The 17,061-nt window shown below is 47.3% G+C and overlaps 1 protein-coding gene across 1 annotated transcript in view; it reads right to left on the bottom strand.

The window, feature by feature from the left end:
- The window catches only part of LOC135571064 (protein diaphanous homolog 3-like), a 187,595-nt gene that overhangs the window by 88,513 nt on the left and 82,021 nt on the right, over window positions 1-17,061 (bottom strand). The window contains exon 8 of the mRNA XM_065016871.1: window positions 13,801-13,939. Coding sequence (XP_064872943.1) covers window positions 13,801-13,939 — 139 coding nt within the window. The remainder of the gene's footprint in view (window positions 1-13,800; window positions 13,940-17,061) is intronic.

Genomic DNA, 17,061 nt, shown 5'->3' with positions numbered 1-17,061 from the left:
TAGAGACGGTTCTCTATCCGTAGAGACGGTTCTCTATCAGTAGAGACTGTTCTCTATCGGTAGAGACTGTTCTCTATCGGCAGAGACTGTTCTCTATCGGTAGAGACTGTCCTCTATCGGTAGAGACTGTCCTCTATCAATAGAGACTGTTCTCTATCCGTAGAGACTGTTCTCTATCCGTAGAGATCCGTAGAGACTTCTCTATCCGTAGAGACGGTTCTCTATCCGTAGAGACTGTTCTCTATCGGTAGAGACTGTTCTCTATCGGCAGAGACTGTTCTCTATCGGCAGAGACTGTTCTCTATCGGCAGATCTATCGGCAGAGACTGTTCTCTATCGGCAGAGACTGTTCTCTATCCGTAGAGACTGTTCTCTATCAGTAGAGACTGTTCTCTATCAATAGAGACTGTTCTCTATCGGTAGAGACTGTTCTCTATCGGTAGAGACTGTTCTCTATCGGTAGAGACTGTTCTCTATCCGTAGAGATCCGTAGAGACGGTTCTCTATCAGTAGAGACTGTTCTCTATCAGTAGACTGTTCTCTATCGGTAGAGACTGTTCTCTATCGGTAGAGACTGTTCTCTATCAGTAGAGACTGTTCTCCATCAGTAGAGAATGTCCTCTATCAGTAGAGACTGTCCTCTATCAGTAGAGACTGTTCTCTATCAGTAGACTGTTCTCTATCAGTAGAGACTGTTCTCTATCAGTAGAGGCTGTTCTCTATCAATAGAGACTGTTCTCTATCAGTAGAGACTGTTCTCTATCCGTAGAGATCCGTAGAGACGGTTCTCTATCCGTAGAGACGGTTCTCTATCAGTAGAGACTGTTCTCTATCAGTAGAGACTGTTCTCTATCAGTAGAGGCTGTTCTCTATCAGTAGAGACTGTCCTCTATCAGTAGAGACTGTTCTCTATCAGTAGAGACTGTCCTCTATCAGTAGAGACTGTTCTCTATCGGTAGAGACTGTTCTCTATCGGTAGAGACTGTTCTCTATCGGCAGAGACTGTTCTAGAGACTGTTCTCTATCGGTAGAGACTGTTCTCGATCCGTAGAGACGGTTCTCTATCCGTAGAGACTGTTCTCTATCGGTAGAGACTGTTCTCTATCGGTAGAGACTGTTCTCTATCGGTAGAGACTGTTCTCTATCGGTAGAGACGGTAGAGACTGTTCTCTATCGGTAGAGACGGTAGAGACTGTCCTCTATCGGTAGAGACTGTCCTCTATCGGTAGAGACTGTCCTCTATCGGTAGAGACTGTCCTCTATCGGTAGAGACTGTCCTCTATCGGTAGAGACTGTCCTCTATCAGTAGAGACTGTCCTCTATCAGTAGAGGCTGTTCTCTATCAATAGAGACTGTTCTCTATCAATAGAGACTGTTCTCTATCAGTAGAGACGGTTCTCTATCGGTAGAGACTGTCCTCTATCAGTAGAGACTGTTCTCTATCAGTAGACTGTTCTCTATCAGTAGAGACTGTTCTCTATCAGTAGAGGCTGTTCTCTATCAATAGAGACTGTTCTCTATCAGTAGAGACTGTTCTCTATCCGTAGAGATCCGTAGAGACGGTTCTCTATCCGTAGAGACGGTTCTCTATCAGTAGAGACTGTTCTCTATCAGTAGACTGTTCTCTATCAGTAGAGGCTGTTCTCTATCAGTAGAGACTGTCCTCTATCAGTAGAGACTGTTCTCTATCAGTAGAGACTGTCCTCTATCAGTAGAGACTGTTCTCTATCGGTAGAGACTGTTCTCTATCGGTAGAGACTGTTCTCTATCGGTAGAGACTGTTCTCTATCGGCAGAGACTGTTCTAGAGACTGTTCTCTATCGGTAGAGACTGTTCTCGATCCGTAGAGACGGTTCTCTATCCGTAGAGACTGTTCTCTATCGGTAGAGACTGTTCTCTATCGGTAGAGACTGTTCTCTATCGGTAGAGACTGTTCTCTATCGGTAGAGACGGTAGAGACTGTTCTCTATCGGTAGAGACTGTCCTCTATCGGTAGAGACTGTCCTCTATCGGTAGAGACTGTCCTCTATCGGTAGAGACTGTCCTCTATCGGTAGAGACTGTCCTCTATCGGTAGAGACTGTCCTCTATCAGTAGAGACTGTCCTCTATCAGTAGAGGCTGTTCTCTATCAATAGAGACTGTTCTCTATCAATAGAGACTGTTCTCTATCAGTAGAGACGGTTCTCTATCGGTAGAGACTGTCCTCTATCAGTAGAGACTGTTCTCTATCAGTAGACTGTTCTCTATCAGTAGAGACTGTTCTCTATCAGTAGAGGCTGTTCTCTATCAATAGAGACTGTTCTCTATCAGTAGAGACTGTTCTCTATCCGTAGAGATCCGTAGAGACGGTTCTCTATCCGTAGAGACGGTTCTCTATCAGTAGAGACTGTTCTCTATCAGTAGACTGTTCTCTATCAGTAGAGGCTGTTCTCTATCAGTAGAGACTGTCCTCTATCAGTAGAGACTGTTCTCTATCAGTAGAGACTGTCCTCTATCAGTAGAGACTGTTCTCTATCGGTAGAGACTGTTCTCTATCGGTAGAGACTGTTCTCTATCGGCAGAGACTGTTCTAGAGACTGTTCTCTATCGGTAGAGACTGTTCTCTATCGGTAGAGACTGTTCTCTATCGGTAGAGACTGTTCTCTATCGGTAGAGACGGTTCTCTATCCGTAGAGACTGTTCTCTATCGGTAGAGAGACTGTTCTCTATCGGTAGAGACCGTTCTCTATCGGTAGAGACCGTTCTCTATCGGTAGAGACGGTAGAGACTGTTCTCTATCGGTAGAGACTGTCCTCTATCGGTAGAGACTGTCCTCTATCGGTAGAGACTGTCCTCTATCGGTAGAGACTGTCCTCTATCAGTAGAGACTGTCCTCTATCCGTAGAGACGGTTCTCTATCCGTAGAGACTGTTCTCTATCAGTAGAGACTGTTCTCTATCAGTAGAGACTGTTCTCTATCCGTAGAGACTGTTCTCTATCGGTAGAGACTGTCCTCTATCGGTAGAGGCTGTTCTCTATCGGTAGAGACTGTTCTCTATCAGTAGAGACTGTTCTCTATCCGTAGAGACTGTTCTCTATCCGTAGAGACTGTTCTCTATCAGTAGAGACTGTTCTCTATCAGTAGAGACTGTTCTCTCCACCCAGCATGCATCTCTGTCCTCCCCACGCCACCTCCACTGGACCAGAACACTCAACACACATCCTGCTGACAGAACAGCCTCAGAACGAGTAGAATGGGCGTCTCCATTCAGGTCAACGATGCCGTAATGGGTGGACTGGCGGACATTTTGAGCGTCCCAATTAGAGGAAAGCAGGAAGTAGACATACAGCCTTAAACAAAAGGCCTTGTTGGGGGGGAGGAGCCACAGATCAAGACCCAGGCCTCACTGTGACAGACACAGGCCTCGTGGGAGGAGAGGAGCCACAGATCAAGACCCAGGCCTTGTGAGAGGGGGGGGCACAGGCCTCACTGTGACAAAAAGTCTCCTTCAGGCCTTGTGAGAGGGGGCACAGGCCTGTACCATCCTAAAGTCTCCTTCAGGCCTTGTGAGAGGGGGGGCACAGGCCTGTACCATCCTAAAGTCTCCTTCAGGCCTTGTGAGAGGGGGGGCACAGGCCTGTACCATCCTAAAGTCTCCTTCAGGCCTTGTGAGAGGGGGGGGCACAGGCCTGTACCATCCTAAAGTCTCCTTCAGGCCTTGTGAGAGGGGGGCACAGGCCTGTACCATCCTAAAGTCTCCTTCAGGCCTTGTGAGAGGGGGGCACAGGCCTGTACCATCCTAAAGTCTCCTTCAGGCCTTGTGAGAGGGGGGCACAGGCCTGTACCATCCTAAAGTCTCCTTCAGGCCTTGTGAGAGGGGGGGGCACAGGCCTGTACCATCCTAAAGTCTCCTTCAGAAACAAGCTGTTGGGTCACCTTGTGGTGCAGTAGAGGAGCAGACAAAATGGCCGCTCTCTCAGCCTATCCCCCTACGTAGGGCACTCCATTTGATCAGGGCCCATAGGGCTGTGGTGTAAAGTAGTGCACTACAGAGGGAATAGGGTAGTGTTTGGGACACATTACCTTTTGTTCTGGGAAAAAAAGATGAAGCTCCTTTTAGTGTTTTGAGTGCAGATGGCCTGTGAGTCTGGCTTGATCCAGACAGACGTCTCTCTCTCTCCCTCTCTCTCTCCCCCTCTCCCGCTCTCTCTCTCTCTATGGTTGATTTCTTTCCCACTCCTCTCTAACATTCCTGTTAACACAGCATTGGTTGGCAGAGGTGGTTTTAATACAGCCGTCCCAAGCAGTAAGTAATGGCTAATGTCTAGAAGGGCACCAGGTCCCAAATGGCACCCTATCCCCTATATAGCACACTACTTTAAGACCAGGGCTCAATGCCCAACGGGCTCCAGTCTAAAGTAGTGCACTATATAGGCCAGGGAATAGGCTGCTATTTGGGACTCAGGCAGACTCTGCCAGCGGAGTGGAGAGTGGGAGAGAGGTTAGAGGGGATACAGGTTAAGTGTGTACAGGGTGGTAGAGAGGTTAGAAGGGATACAGGTTAAGTGTGTACAGGGTGGTAGAGAGGTTAGAAGGGATACAGGTTAAGTGTGTACAGGGTGGTAGAGAGGTTAGAAGGGATACAGGTTAAGCGTGTACAGCGTGTTAGAGAGGTTAGAGGGGATACAGGTTAAGTGTGTACAGGGTGGTAGAGAGGTTAGAAGGGATACAGGTTAAGTGTGTACAGAGTGGTAGAGAGGTTAGAAGGGATACAGGTTAGGTGTGTACAGAGTGGTAGAGAGGTTAGAAGGAATACTGGATAAGAGGGTAGGAGAGAGGTTAGAAGGGATACTGGTTAAGTGTGTAGAGCGCATAGAAGGGATACTGGTTAAGTGTGTACAGGGTAGTAGAGGTTATAAGGTACACAGGTTAAGTGTGTACAGGGTAGTAGAGGTTAGAAGGTATACAGGTTAAGTATGTATTGGGTAGTAGAGGTTAGAAGGTATACAGGTTAAGTGTGTACAGGGTAGTAGAGGTTAGAAGGGATACTGGTTAAGTGTGTACATGGTAGTAGAGGTTAGAAGGGATACTGGTTAAGTGTGTACATGGTAGTAGAGGTTAGAATGGATACAGGTTAAGTGTGTATAGGGTAGTAGAGGTTAGAATGGATACATGTTAAGTGTGTACAGGGTAGTAGAGGTTAGAAGGTATACAGGTTAAGTGTGTACAGGGTAGTAGAGGTTAGAATGGATACAGGTTAAGTGTGTATAGGGTAGTAGAGGTTAGAATGGATACATGTTAAGTGTGTACAGGGTAGTAGAGGTTAGAAGGTATACAGGTTAAGTGTGTACAGGGTAGTAGAGGTTAGAAGGTATACAGGTTAAGTGTGTACAGGGTAGTAGAAGTTAGAAGGTATACAGGTTAAGTGTGTACAGGGTAGTAGAGGTTAGAAGGTATACAGGTTAAGTGTGTACAGGGTAGTAGAAGTTAGAAGGTATACATGTTAAGTGTGTACAGGGTAGTAGAGGTTAGAATGGATACAGGTTAAGTGTGTACAGGGTAGTAGAGGTTAGAAGGTATACAGGTTAAGTGTGTACAGGGTAGTAGAGGTTAGAAGGGATACAGGTTAAGTGTGTACAGGGTAGTAGAGGGTAGAAGGGATACAGGTTAAGTGTGTACAGGGTAGTAGAGAGGGTAGATGGGGATACAGGTTAAGTGTGTACAGGGTAGTAGAGAGGGTAGATGGGGATACAGGTTAAGTATGTATTGGGTAGTAGAGGTTAGAAGGTATACAGGTTAAGTGTGTATTGGGTAGTAGAGGTTAGAAGGTATACAGGTTAAGTGTGTACAGGGTAGTAGAGGTTAGAATGGACACAGGTTAAGTGTGTACAGGGTAGTAGAGAGGGTAGATGGGGATACAGGTTAAGTGTGTACAGGGTAGTAGAGAGGGTAGATGGGGATACAGGTTAAGTGTGTACAGGGTAGTAGAGAGGGTAGATGGGGATACAGGTTAAGTGTGTACAGGGTAGTAGAGAGGGTAGATGGGGATACAGGTTAAGTGTGTACAGGGTAGTAGAGAGGGTAGATGGGGATACAGGTTAAGTGTGTACAGGGTAGTAGAGAGGGTAGATGGGGATACAGGTTAAGTGTGTACAGGGTAGTAGAGAGGGTAGATGGGGATACAGGTTAAGTGTGTACAGGGTAGTAGAGAGGGTAGATGGGGATACAGGTTAAGTGTGTACAGGGTAGTAGAGAGGGTAGATGGGGATACAGGTTAAGTGTGTACAGGGTAGTAGAGAGGGTAGATTGGGATACAGGTTAAGTGTGTACAGGGTAGTAGAGAGGGTAGATGGGGATACAGGTTCCTTTAGTTGGTGTTTGAGGGACAGAGTGTGTGTGTGTTAGAGAGTGACTCAGTGTGTGTGTGTGTGTGTGTGTGTTAGAGAGTGACTCAGTGTGTGTGTGTGTGTGTTAGAGAGTGACTCAGTGTGTGTGTGTGTGTGTTAGAGAGTGACTCAGTGTGTGTGTGTGTGTGTGTGTGTGTGTTAGAGAGTGACTCAGTGTGTGTGTGTGTGTGTGCGTGTGTTAGAGAGTGACTCAGTGTGTGTGTGTGTGTGTGTGTTAGAGAGTGACTCAGTGTGTGTGTGTGTGTGTGTGTGTGTGTGTGTGTTAGAGAGTGACTCAGTGTGTGTGTGTGTGTGTGTTAGAGAGTGACTCAGTGTGTGTGTGTGTGTGTGTTAGAGAGTGACTCAGTGTGTGTGTGTGTGTGTGTGTTAGAGAGTGACTCAGTGTGTGTGTGTGTGTGTGTGTTAGAGAGTGACTCAGTGTGTGTGTGTGTGTGTTAGAGAGTGACTCAGTGTGTGTGTGTGTGTGTGTGTGCGTGTGTTAGAGAGTGACTCAGTGTGTGTGTGTGTGTGTGTGTGTGTTAGAGAGTGACTCAGTGTGTGTGTGTGTGTGTGTGTTAGAGAGTGACTCAGTGTGTGTGTGTGTGTGTGTGTGCGTGTGTTAGAGAGTGACTCAGTGTGTGTGCGTGTGTTAGAGAGTGACTCAGTGTGTGTGTGTGTGTGTTAGAGAGTGACTCAGTGTGTGTGTGTGTGTGTTAGAGAGTGACTCAGTGTGTGTGTGTGTGTGTGTGTGTGTTAGAGAGTGACTCAGTGTGTGTGTGTGTGTGTTAGAGAGTGACTCAGTGTGTGTGTGTGTGTGTTAGAGAGTGACTCAGTGTGTGTGTGTGTTAGAGAGTGACTCAGTGTGTGTGTGTGTGTGTGTTAGAGAGTGACTCAGTGTGTGTGTGTGTGTGTTAGAGAGTGACTCAGTGTGTGTGTGTGTTAGAGAGTGACTCAGTGTGTGTTAGAGAGTGACTCAGTGTGTGTGTGTTAGAAAGTGACTCAGTGTGTGTGTGTGTGTGTGTGTCATCCCATTCCTCAGGGATATCAAGAGCGTCTTGGTTTTGTGTTAATTTCAGCGAATCTAAATATATTTCAGGCTTCTCAACACATGTCACATTCCTCTATAAGCCACAGCGACAAAATGTTGGAGTTTTATCTCTCTCTCTGTGCTAGTTCTCTTCAATTGAAAAGTTTAAAATCACCTCTGGAGTCTATAGCATAGAAATTAAGACTTAATGGTCACACGTTTGTGCTTCTCTCCATCCTCCATGTTTCTCTCCCTCCTCCATGCTTCTCTCCCTCCTCCATGCTTCTCTCCCTCCCACATGCCTCTCTCCCTCCTCCATGCTTCTCTCCCTCCTCCATGCTTCTCTCCCTCCCCCATGCCTCTCTCCCTCCTCCATGCTTCTCTCCCTCCTCCATGCTTCTCTCCCTCCCCCATGCCTCTCTCCCTCCCCCATGCCTCTCCCTCCCCCATGCTTCTCTCCCTCCTCCATGCCTCTCCCTCCTCCGTGCTTCTCTCCCTCCTCCGTGCTTCTCTCCCTCCTCCGTGCTTCTCTCCCTCCTCCGTGCTTCTCTCCCTCCTCCGTGCTTCTCTCCCTCCTCCGTGCTTCTCTCCCTCCTCCGTGCTTCTCTCCCTCCTCTGTGCTTCTCTCCCTCCCCATGCTTCTCTCCCTCCCCATGCTTCTCTCCCTCCCCATGCTTCTCTCCCTCCTCCATGCTTCTCTCCCTCCCCATGCTTCTCTCCCTCCCTCATGTCACAGTGTGGAGAGGGAGGAATTCAGCAGCATCTATCCCTCCTCAATGCTTCTCTCCCTCCTCCATGCTCCTCTCCCTCCTCCATGCTTCTCTCCCTCCTCCATGCTTCTCTCCCTCCCCATGCTTCTCTCCCTCCTCCATGCTTCTCTCCCTCCCCATGCTTCTCTCCCTCCTCCATGCTTCTCTCCCTCTCTATGCTTCTCTCCCTCCTCCATGCTTCTCTCCCTCCTCCGTGCTTCTCTCCCTCCCCCGTGCTTCTCTCCCTCCCCCGTGCTTCTCTCCCTCCTCCGTGCTTCTCTCCCTCCTCCGTGCTTCTCTCCCTCCCCGTGCTTCTCTCCCTCCCCGTGCTTCTCTCCCTCCTCCATACTTCTCTCCCTCCTCCATGCTTCTCTCCCTCCCCATGCTTCTCTCCCTCCCCATGCTTCTCTCCCTCCCCATGCTTCTCTCCCTCCCTCATGTCACAGTGTGGAGAGGGAGGAATTCAGCAGCATCTATCCCTCCTCAATGCTTCTCTCCCTCCCCATGCTTCTCTCCCTCCTCCATGCTTCTCTCCCTCCTCCATGCTTCTCTCCCTCCTCCATGCTTCTCTCCCTCCTCCATGCTTCTCTCCCTCCCCATGCTTCTCTCCCTCCTCCATGCTTCTCTCCCTCTCTATGCTTCTCTCCCTCCTCCATGCTTCTCTCCCTCCCCATGCTTCTCTCCCTCCCTCATGTCACAGTGTGGAGAGGCAGGGAGCCAGCAGCCGACAGCCAAGAGAGAGAGAAAAGTGCAAGACAAGGGCAACCAGTGAAGAACAAACACCATTGTAAATACAATATTTATGCTTATTTATTTTCCCTTGTTTCCTTTAACCATTTGTACAGCACTGTATATATGTTTATTGTTTTGACATTTCTGTATGTGTAATGAGAGGGAGAGAGAGGGAGAGACAGAGAGAGAGAGAAAGACAGAGAGAGAGAGAGAGAGACAGACAGAGAGAGAGACAGACAGAGAGACAGACAGAGAGAGAGACAGACAGAGAGACAGACAGAGAGAGAGACAGAGATAGACAGAGAGAGTGACCAGACTCCTTGTTAAAGGTCAGTAATGCAGTGTTTCTACCAACTACTGCCAGACAAATAGGACTGTGGTCACTGGTGAAATGACTGTGGATAAAGAGGTCTGGGTCGTTCTGAGTTCTTGGCTCTTCTGTACAGGCGACATAACATCAGTTAGTCTACACCGTAATCAGTTAGTCTACACCGTAATCAGTTAGTCTACACCGTAATCAGTTAGTCTACACCGTAACAACAGTTAGTCTACACCGTAAACAGTTAGTCTACACCGTAACAACAGTTAGTCTACACCGTAATCAGTTAGTCTACACCGTAACAACAGTTAGTCTACACCGTAATCAGTTAGTCTACACCGTAACATCAGTTAGTCTACACCGTAAACAGTTAGTCTACACCACACCGTAATCAGTTAGTCTACACCGTAATCAGTTAGTCTACACCGTAATCAGTTAGTCTACACCGTAATCAGTTAGTCTACACCGTAATCAGTTAGTCTACACCGTAACAACAGTTAGTCTACACCGTAATCAGTTAGTCTACACCGTAACAACAGTTAGTCTACACCGTAATCAGTTAGTCTACACCGTAATCAGTTAGTCTACACCGTAATCAGTTAGTCTACACCGTAACAACAGTTAGTCTACACCGTAACAACAGTTAGTCTACACCGTAATCAGTTAGTCTACACCGTAATCAGTTAGTCTACACCGTAATCAGTTAGTCTACACCGTAACAACAGTTAGTCTACACCGTAATCAGTTAGTCTACACCGTAACAACAGTTAGTCTACACCGTAATCAGTTAGTCTACACCGTAATCAGTTAGTCTACACCGTAACAACAGTTAGTCTACACCGTAATCAGTTAGTCTACACCGTAACAACAGTTAGTCTACACCGTAATCAGTTAGTCTACACCGTAATCAGTTAGTCTACACCGTAATCAGTTAGTCTACACCGTAACAACAGTTAGTCTACACCGTAACAACAGTTAGTCTACACCGTAATCAGTTAGTCTACACCGTAATCAGTTAGTCTACACCATAACAACAGTTAGTCTACACCGTAATCAGTTAGTCTACACCGTAACAACAGTTAGTCTACACCGTAATCAGTTAGTCTACACCGTAACAACAGTTAGTCTACACCGTAATCAGTTAGTCTACACCGTAATCAGGAACCATACGGTAACAGTTACTCATCCCTCCAAAACGGACCGAGACTGGTGTCTTCAGAAAAGCCTTTAAGTGTCTTATAAGGCATTACAAAGGACGTTATAATGCTTCATAGGTATATACACATCATAGAACGTCTTACCCAAATGTCAAACTAAAAAATATCTGTCTAACTCAGCCATACATTGAGTAGATATTGTCTGAGGAGATCAGCCATACATTGAGTAGACATTGGTTGAGGAGATCAGCCATACATTGAGTAGATGTTGTCTGAGGAGATCAGCCATACATTGAGTAGATATTGTCTGAGGAGATCAGCCATACATTGAGTAGATATTGTTTGAGGAGATCAGCCATACATTGAGTAGATGTGGTCTGAGGAGATCAGCCATACATTGAGTTATCAGTGTTGAGGAGCTCAGCCATACATTGAGTTATCAGTGTTGAGGAGATCAGCCATACATTGAGTTATCAGTGTTGAGGAGATCAGCCATACATTGAGTAGACATTGGTTGAGGAGATCAGCCATACATTGAGTAGATATTGGTTGAGGAGATCAGCCATACATTGAGTTATCAGTGTTGAGGAGATCAGCCATACATTGAGTTATCAGTGTTGAGGAGATCAGCCATACATTGAGTAGATGTTGTCTGAGGAGATCAGCCATACATTGAGTAGATGTGGTCTGAGGAGATCAGCCATACATTGAGTTATCAGTGTTGAGGAGATCAGCCATACATTGAGTAGATGTTGTCTGAGGAGATCAGCCATACATTGAGTAGATATTGGCTGAGGAGATCAGCCATACATTGAGTTATCAGTGTTGAGGAGATCAGCCATACATTGAGTTATCAGTGTTGAGGAGATCAGCCATACATTGAGTTATCAGTGTTGAGGAGATCAGCCATACATTGAGTTATCAGTGTTGAGGAGATCAGCCATACATTGAGTTATCAGTGTTGAGGAGATCAGCCATACATTGAGTAGATGTGGTCTGAGGAGATCAGCCATACATTGAGTAGATGTGGTCTGAGGAGATCAGCCATACATTGAGTTATCAGTGTTGAGGAGATCAGCCATACATTGAGTTATCAGTGTTGAGGAGATCAGCCATACATTGAGTAGATGTGGTCTGAGGAGATCAGCCTATACATTGAGTTATCAGTGTTGAGGAGCTCAGCCATACATTGAGTTATCAGTGTTGAGGAGATCAGCCATACATTGAGTAGATATTGTCTGAGGAGATCAGCCATACATTGAGTAGATATTGTCTGAGGAGATCAGCCATACATTGAGTAGATATTGTCTGAGGAGATCAGCCATACATTCAGTAGATGTGGTCTGAGGAGATCAGCCATACATTGAGTAGATGTTGTCTGAGGAGATCAGCCATACATTGAGTCATCAGTGTTGAGGAGATCAGCCATACATTGAGTAGATATTGGTTGAGGAGATCAGCCATACATTGAGTTATCAGTGTTGAGGAGATCAGCCATACATTGAGTAGATGTTGTCTGATGAGATCAGCCATACATTGAGTAGATGTTGTCTGAGGAGATCAGCCATACATTGAGTTATCAGTGTTGAGGAGATCAGCCATACATTGAGTAGATATTGTCTGAGGAGATCAGCCATACATTGAGTAGATGTTGTCTGAGGAGATCAGCCATACATTGAGTAGATGTTGTCTGAGGAGATCAGCCATACATTGAGTAGATGTTGTCTGAGGAGATCAGCCATACATTGAGTTATCAGTGTTGAGGAGATCAGCCATACATTGAGTAGATATTGGTTGAGGAGATCAGCCATACATTGAGTTATCAGTGTTGAGGAGATCAGCCATACATTGAGTAGACATTGGTTGAGGAGATCAGCCATACATTGAGTTATCAGTGTTGAGGAGATCAGCCATACATTGAGTAGACATTGGTTGAGGAGATCAGCCATACATTGAGTAGACATTGGTTGAGGAGATCAGCCATACATTGAGTTATCAGTGTTGAGGAGATCAGCCATACATTGAGTAGATGTTGTCTGAGGAGATCAGCCATACATTGAGTTATCAGTGTTGAGGAGATCAGCCATACATTGAGTAGACATTGGTTGAGGAGATCAGCCATACATTGAGTAGATGTTGTCTGAGGAGCTCAGCCATACATTGAGTTATCAGTGTTGAGGAGATCAGCCATACATTGAGTAGATATTGTCTGAGGAGATCAGCCATACATTGAGTAGATGTTGTCTGAGGAGATCAGCCATACATTGAGTAGATGTTGTCTGAGGAGATCAGCCATACATTGAGTAGATATTGTCTGAGGAGATCGGCCATACATTGAGTTATCAGTGTTGAGGAGATCAGCCATACATTGAGTAGACATTGGTTGAGGAGATCAGCCATACATTGAGTAGATATTGGCTGAGGAGATCAGTCATACATTGAGTTATCAGTGTTGAGGAGATCAGCCATACATTGAGTTATCAGTGTTGAGGAGATCAGCCATACATTGAGTAGATGTTGTCTGAGGAGATCAGCCATACATTGAGTAGATGTTGTCTGAGGAGATCAGCCATACATTGAGTTATCAGTGTTGAGGAGATCAGCCATACATTGAGTTATCAGTGTTGAGGAGATCAGCCATACATTGAGTAGATATGGTCTGAGGAGATCAGCCATACATTGAGTAGATGTTGTCTGAGGAGATCAGCCATACATTGAGTAGATATTGTCTGAGGAGATCAGCCATACATTGAGTTATCAGTGTTGAGGAGATCAGCCATACATTGAGTAGATGTGGTCTGAGGAGATCAGCCATACATTGAGTAGATGTGGTCTGAGGAGATCAGCCATACATTGAGTTATCAGTGTTGAGGAGATCAGCCATACATTGAGTTATCAGTGTTGAGGAGATCAGCCATACATTGAGTAGACATTGGTTGAGGAGATCAGCCATACATTGAGTAGATATTGGTTGAGGAGATCAGCCATACATTGAGTAGATGTGGTCTGAGGAGATCAGCCATACATTGAGTAGACATTGGTTGAGGAGATCAGCCATACATTGAGTAGATATTGGTTGAGGAGATCAGCCATACATTGAGTAGACATTGGTTGAGGAGATCAGCCATACATTGAGTTATCAGTGTTGAGGAGATCAGCCATACATTGAGTAGACATTGGTTGAGGAGATCAGCCATACATTGAGTAGACATTGGTTGAGGAGATCAGCCATACATTGAGTAGATGTTGTCTGAGGAGATCAGCCATACATTGAGTTATCAGTGTTGAGGAGATCAGCCATACATTGAGTAGATGTGGTCTGAGGAGATCAGCCATACATTGAGTTATCAGTGTTGAGGAGATCAGCCATACATTGAGTAGATGTGGTCTGAGGAGATCAGCCATACATTGAGTTATCAGTGCTGAGGAGATCAGTGGTTCATCGTTACCTGCGTTGACCTCCAGCAGTCTCCTCTTCTTCTGTTGCTGTCTCTCCTGCTTCTCTCTCTCCGCCTTCTCCTTGGCCACCCACGCTCTCCTCTGTTTCTCCTCCGCCTCTCTCCTCCTCACGTTCTCCTTCAGCGCTTGCTGTGGGAGGGAAGAGAGAGAGAAGTAGTGAGAGAGAGGCAGAGAGAGAGAAAGAGGCAGAGAGAGAGAGAGGCGGAAGGAGAGAGAGGCAGAGAGAGAGAGAGGCAGAGAGAGAGAGAGGCGGAAGGAGAGAGAGGCAGAGAGAGAGAGGCAGAAGGAGAGAGAGGGAGGTAGAGAGAGAGAGAGAGAGAGAGACAGAGAGAGAGAGAGAGGCAGAGAGAGAGGCAGAAGGAGAGAGAGGGAGGTAGAGAGAGAGAGAGAGAGAGAGAGAGAGAGAGGCAGAGAGAGAGAGAGAGAGAGGCAGAGAGAGAGAGAGAGAGAGAGAGGCAGAGAGAGAGGCAGAAGGAGAGAGAGGGAGGTAGAGAGAGAGAGAGAGAGAGAGAGAGAGAGAGAGGCAGAGAGAGAGGCAGAAGGAGAGAGAGGGAGGTAGAGAGAGAGAGAGAGAGAGAGGCAGAAGGAGAGAGAGGGAGGTAGAGAGAGAGAGAGAGAGAGGCAGAAGGAGAGAGGCAGAGAGAGAGAGGCAGAATGAGAGAGAAGCAGAATGAGAGAGAAGCAGAATGAGAGAGAAGCAGAAGGAGAGAGAGGCAGAGAGAGAGAGGCAGAATGAGAGAGAAGCAGAATGAGAGAGAAGCAGAAGGAGAGAGAAGCAGAAGGAGAGAGAAGCAGAAGGAGAGAGAGGCAGAAGGAGAGAGAGAGGCAGAAGGAGAGAGAGAGGCAGAAGGAGAGAGAGGGAGGCAGAAGGAGAGAGATTTGTTCATTATCTATTTCACTTGCTTTGGCAATGTAAACATATGTTTCCCAGGCAAATAAAGCCTCTTGAATTGAAATTAAATTGAAATTCAGAGAGAGAGAAAGAGAAAAAGAGAGCGATGGATGGGGAGAGGAGAGAGAGATAAGAGAACAGAGTAATGATATGTGTGGCCCATCTCAGACAGCTGCCAAACCTAGACATCTTTACCAGCCACCATTACCGGAAGATTACACAGTTCAGCTTCATCTCCAACTCCCTCAGACAACACACTAAAACAGGCTTCAGACTCAGAGAGAGGGAGAGGCTGGGGTAGGAGAGAGGGAGAGGCTGGGGTAGGAGAGAGGGAGAGGCTGGGGTAGGAGAGAGGGAGAGGATGGGGTAGGAGAGAGGGAGAGGATGGGTTAGGAGATAGGGAGAGGATGGGTTAGGAGATAGGGAGAGGCTGGGGTAGGAGAGAGGGAGAGAGAATGAGGCTGGGTTAGGAAGGAGAGAGGGAGAGGCTGGGTTAGGAGAGAGGGAGAGGATGGGTTAGGAGAGAGGGGAGGCTGGGTTAGGAGATAGGGAGAGGATGGGTTAGGAGAGAGGGAGAGAGAATGAGGCTGGGTTAGGAAGGAGAGAGGGAGAGGCTGGGTTAGGAGAGAGGGAGAGGCTGGGTTAGGAGAGAGGGAGAGGCTGGGGTAGGAGAGAGGGAGAGGCTGGGGTAGGAGAAAGGAGAGGATGGGTTAGGAGATAGGGAGAGGATGGGGTAGGAGATAGGGAGATGATGGGTTAGGAGATAGGGAGAGGATGGGGTAGGAGATAGGGAGAGGATGGGTTAGGAGATAGGGAGAGGATGGGTTAGGAGAGAGGGAGAGGCTGGGGTAGGAGAGAGGGAGAGGATGGGGTAGGAGAGAGGGAGAGGATGGGGTAGGAGAGAGGAGAGAGGATGGGGTAGGAGAGAGGGAGAGGATAGGGTAGGAGAGAGGGAGAGAGGATGGGGTAGGAGATAGGGAGAGGATGGGTTAGGAGATAGGGAGAGGATGGGTTAGGAGATAGGGAGAGAGAATGAGGCTGGGTTAGGAAGGAGAGAGGGAGAGGCTGGGTTAGGAAGGAGAGAGGGAGAGGCTGGGTTAGGAAGGAGAGAGGGAGAGGCTGGGTTAGGAAGGAGAGAGGGAGAGGCTGGCTTAGGAAGGAGAGAGGGAGAGGCTGTGGTAGGAAGGAGAGAGGGAGAGGCTGGGTTAGGAGAGATAATGAGGCTGGGTTATGAGAGAGGGAGGGAGAGAGAATGAGAAATGATAAAGAGAGAAGGAGAGGAGAGGAAAGAAGGAGAGAGAGAGGAGATGAGAGATAATGATGGGAGAGACAGAGAGAGGAGGAGAGACAGAGAGAGACAGAGAGAGAGAGAGAGAGAGAGAGAGAGAGAGAGAGAGAGAGAGAGAGAGAGAGAGAGAGAGAGAGAGGAGGACGAGGCCTCATTATCCAGTGTTCTCTACTGTGTTCTGAGTCTGTTATGGACACTTAAGGATGTTCTAGAGAATGTCTGCATCCCAAACATTCCCTATTCCCTATGTAGTACACTACTTTTGACCAGTTACCATTTGGAACTATTCAAAAGTAGTGCACTACGTAGGGAATAGGGTATATTTGGAATGCACACTATGTGAGGTGAGAGTATGTTGCATTTACTCTCCTCTGCTCTCCTCTCTCTCTCAGACCATTAACATCTGGTGAGTCTGGTTAGGAATACATCATCCCATTACAGGAGAGGAGAGGAGAGGAGGGGAGAGGGGACTATCATACTCTATGGTAGAAGCAGCAGAGAAGACGAGTTCGCTGTGAGATGTCTGCGACCTGATGAGAACCAGAATGACAGGAAACATCTGTCCCACTGTGGCCTGCCGGCCTGTCACTCAGACACTCTCCTGTCACATAATACACACGCCCCTCTCTCTAAGTGACACCTGACAGAGACACAGCCAGACGACAACAGGAGGCCCGGCAGAACACTGTCACACTGTCACATTTAGCTGTGTCTACCTCACTGTGGCAAATACAGACACTCACAGGTGTGTTTGTCTAGACAGAGAGAGAGAGAGAGAGAGAGAGAGAGAGAGAAAGGGGTTCAGTCGGAGAGAGAGGGGGGCAGACAGAGATCGAGAGAGGAAGGGGGTCAGTCAGAGAGAGGGGCAGTTAGAGAGAGACAGAGGGGCAGTTAGAGACAGAGAGAGAGGGTCAGTCAGAGAGAGGGTCAGTCAGAGAGAGAGCGGGTCAGTCAGAGAGAGAGAGAGGGTCAGTCAGAGAGACAGAGGGTCAGTCAGAGAGACAGAGGGTCAGTCAGAGAGACAGAGGGTCAGTCAGAGAGACAGGGGGTCAGTCAGAGAGACAGGGGGTC

This window comes from Oncorhynchus nerka, unplaced genomic scaffold (assembly GCF_034236695.1).
Source record: "Oncorhynchus nerka isolate Pitt River unplaced genomic scaffold, Oner_Uvic_2.0 unplaced_scaffold_809, whole genome shotgun sequence".
NCBI classification, from domain to species: Eukaryota; Metazoa; Chordata; class Actinopteri; order Salmoniformes; family Salmonidae; genus Oncorhynchus; species Oncorhynchus nerka.
Note: the sequence above shows the minus strand (reverse complement) of the source record. Positions and strands in the feature narration are given on the sequence as shown.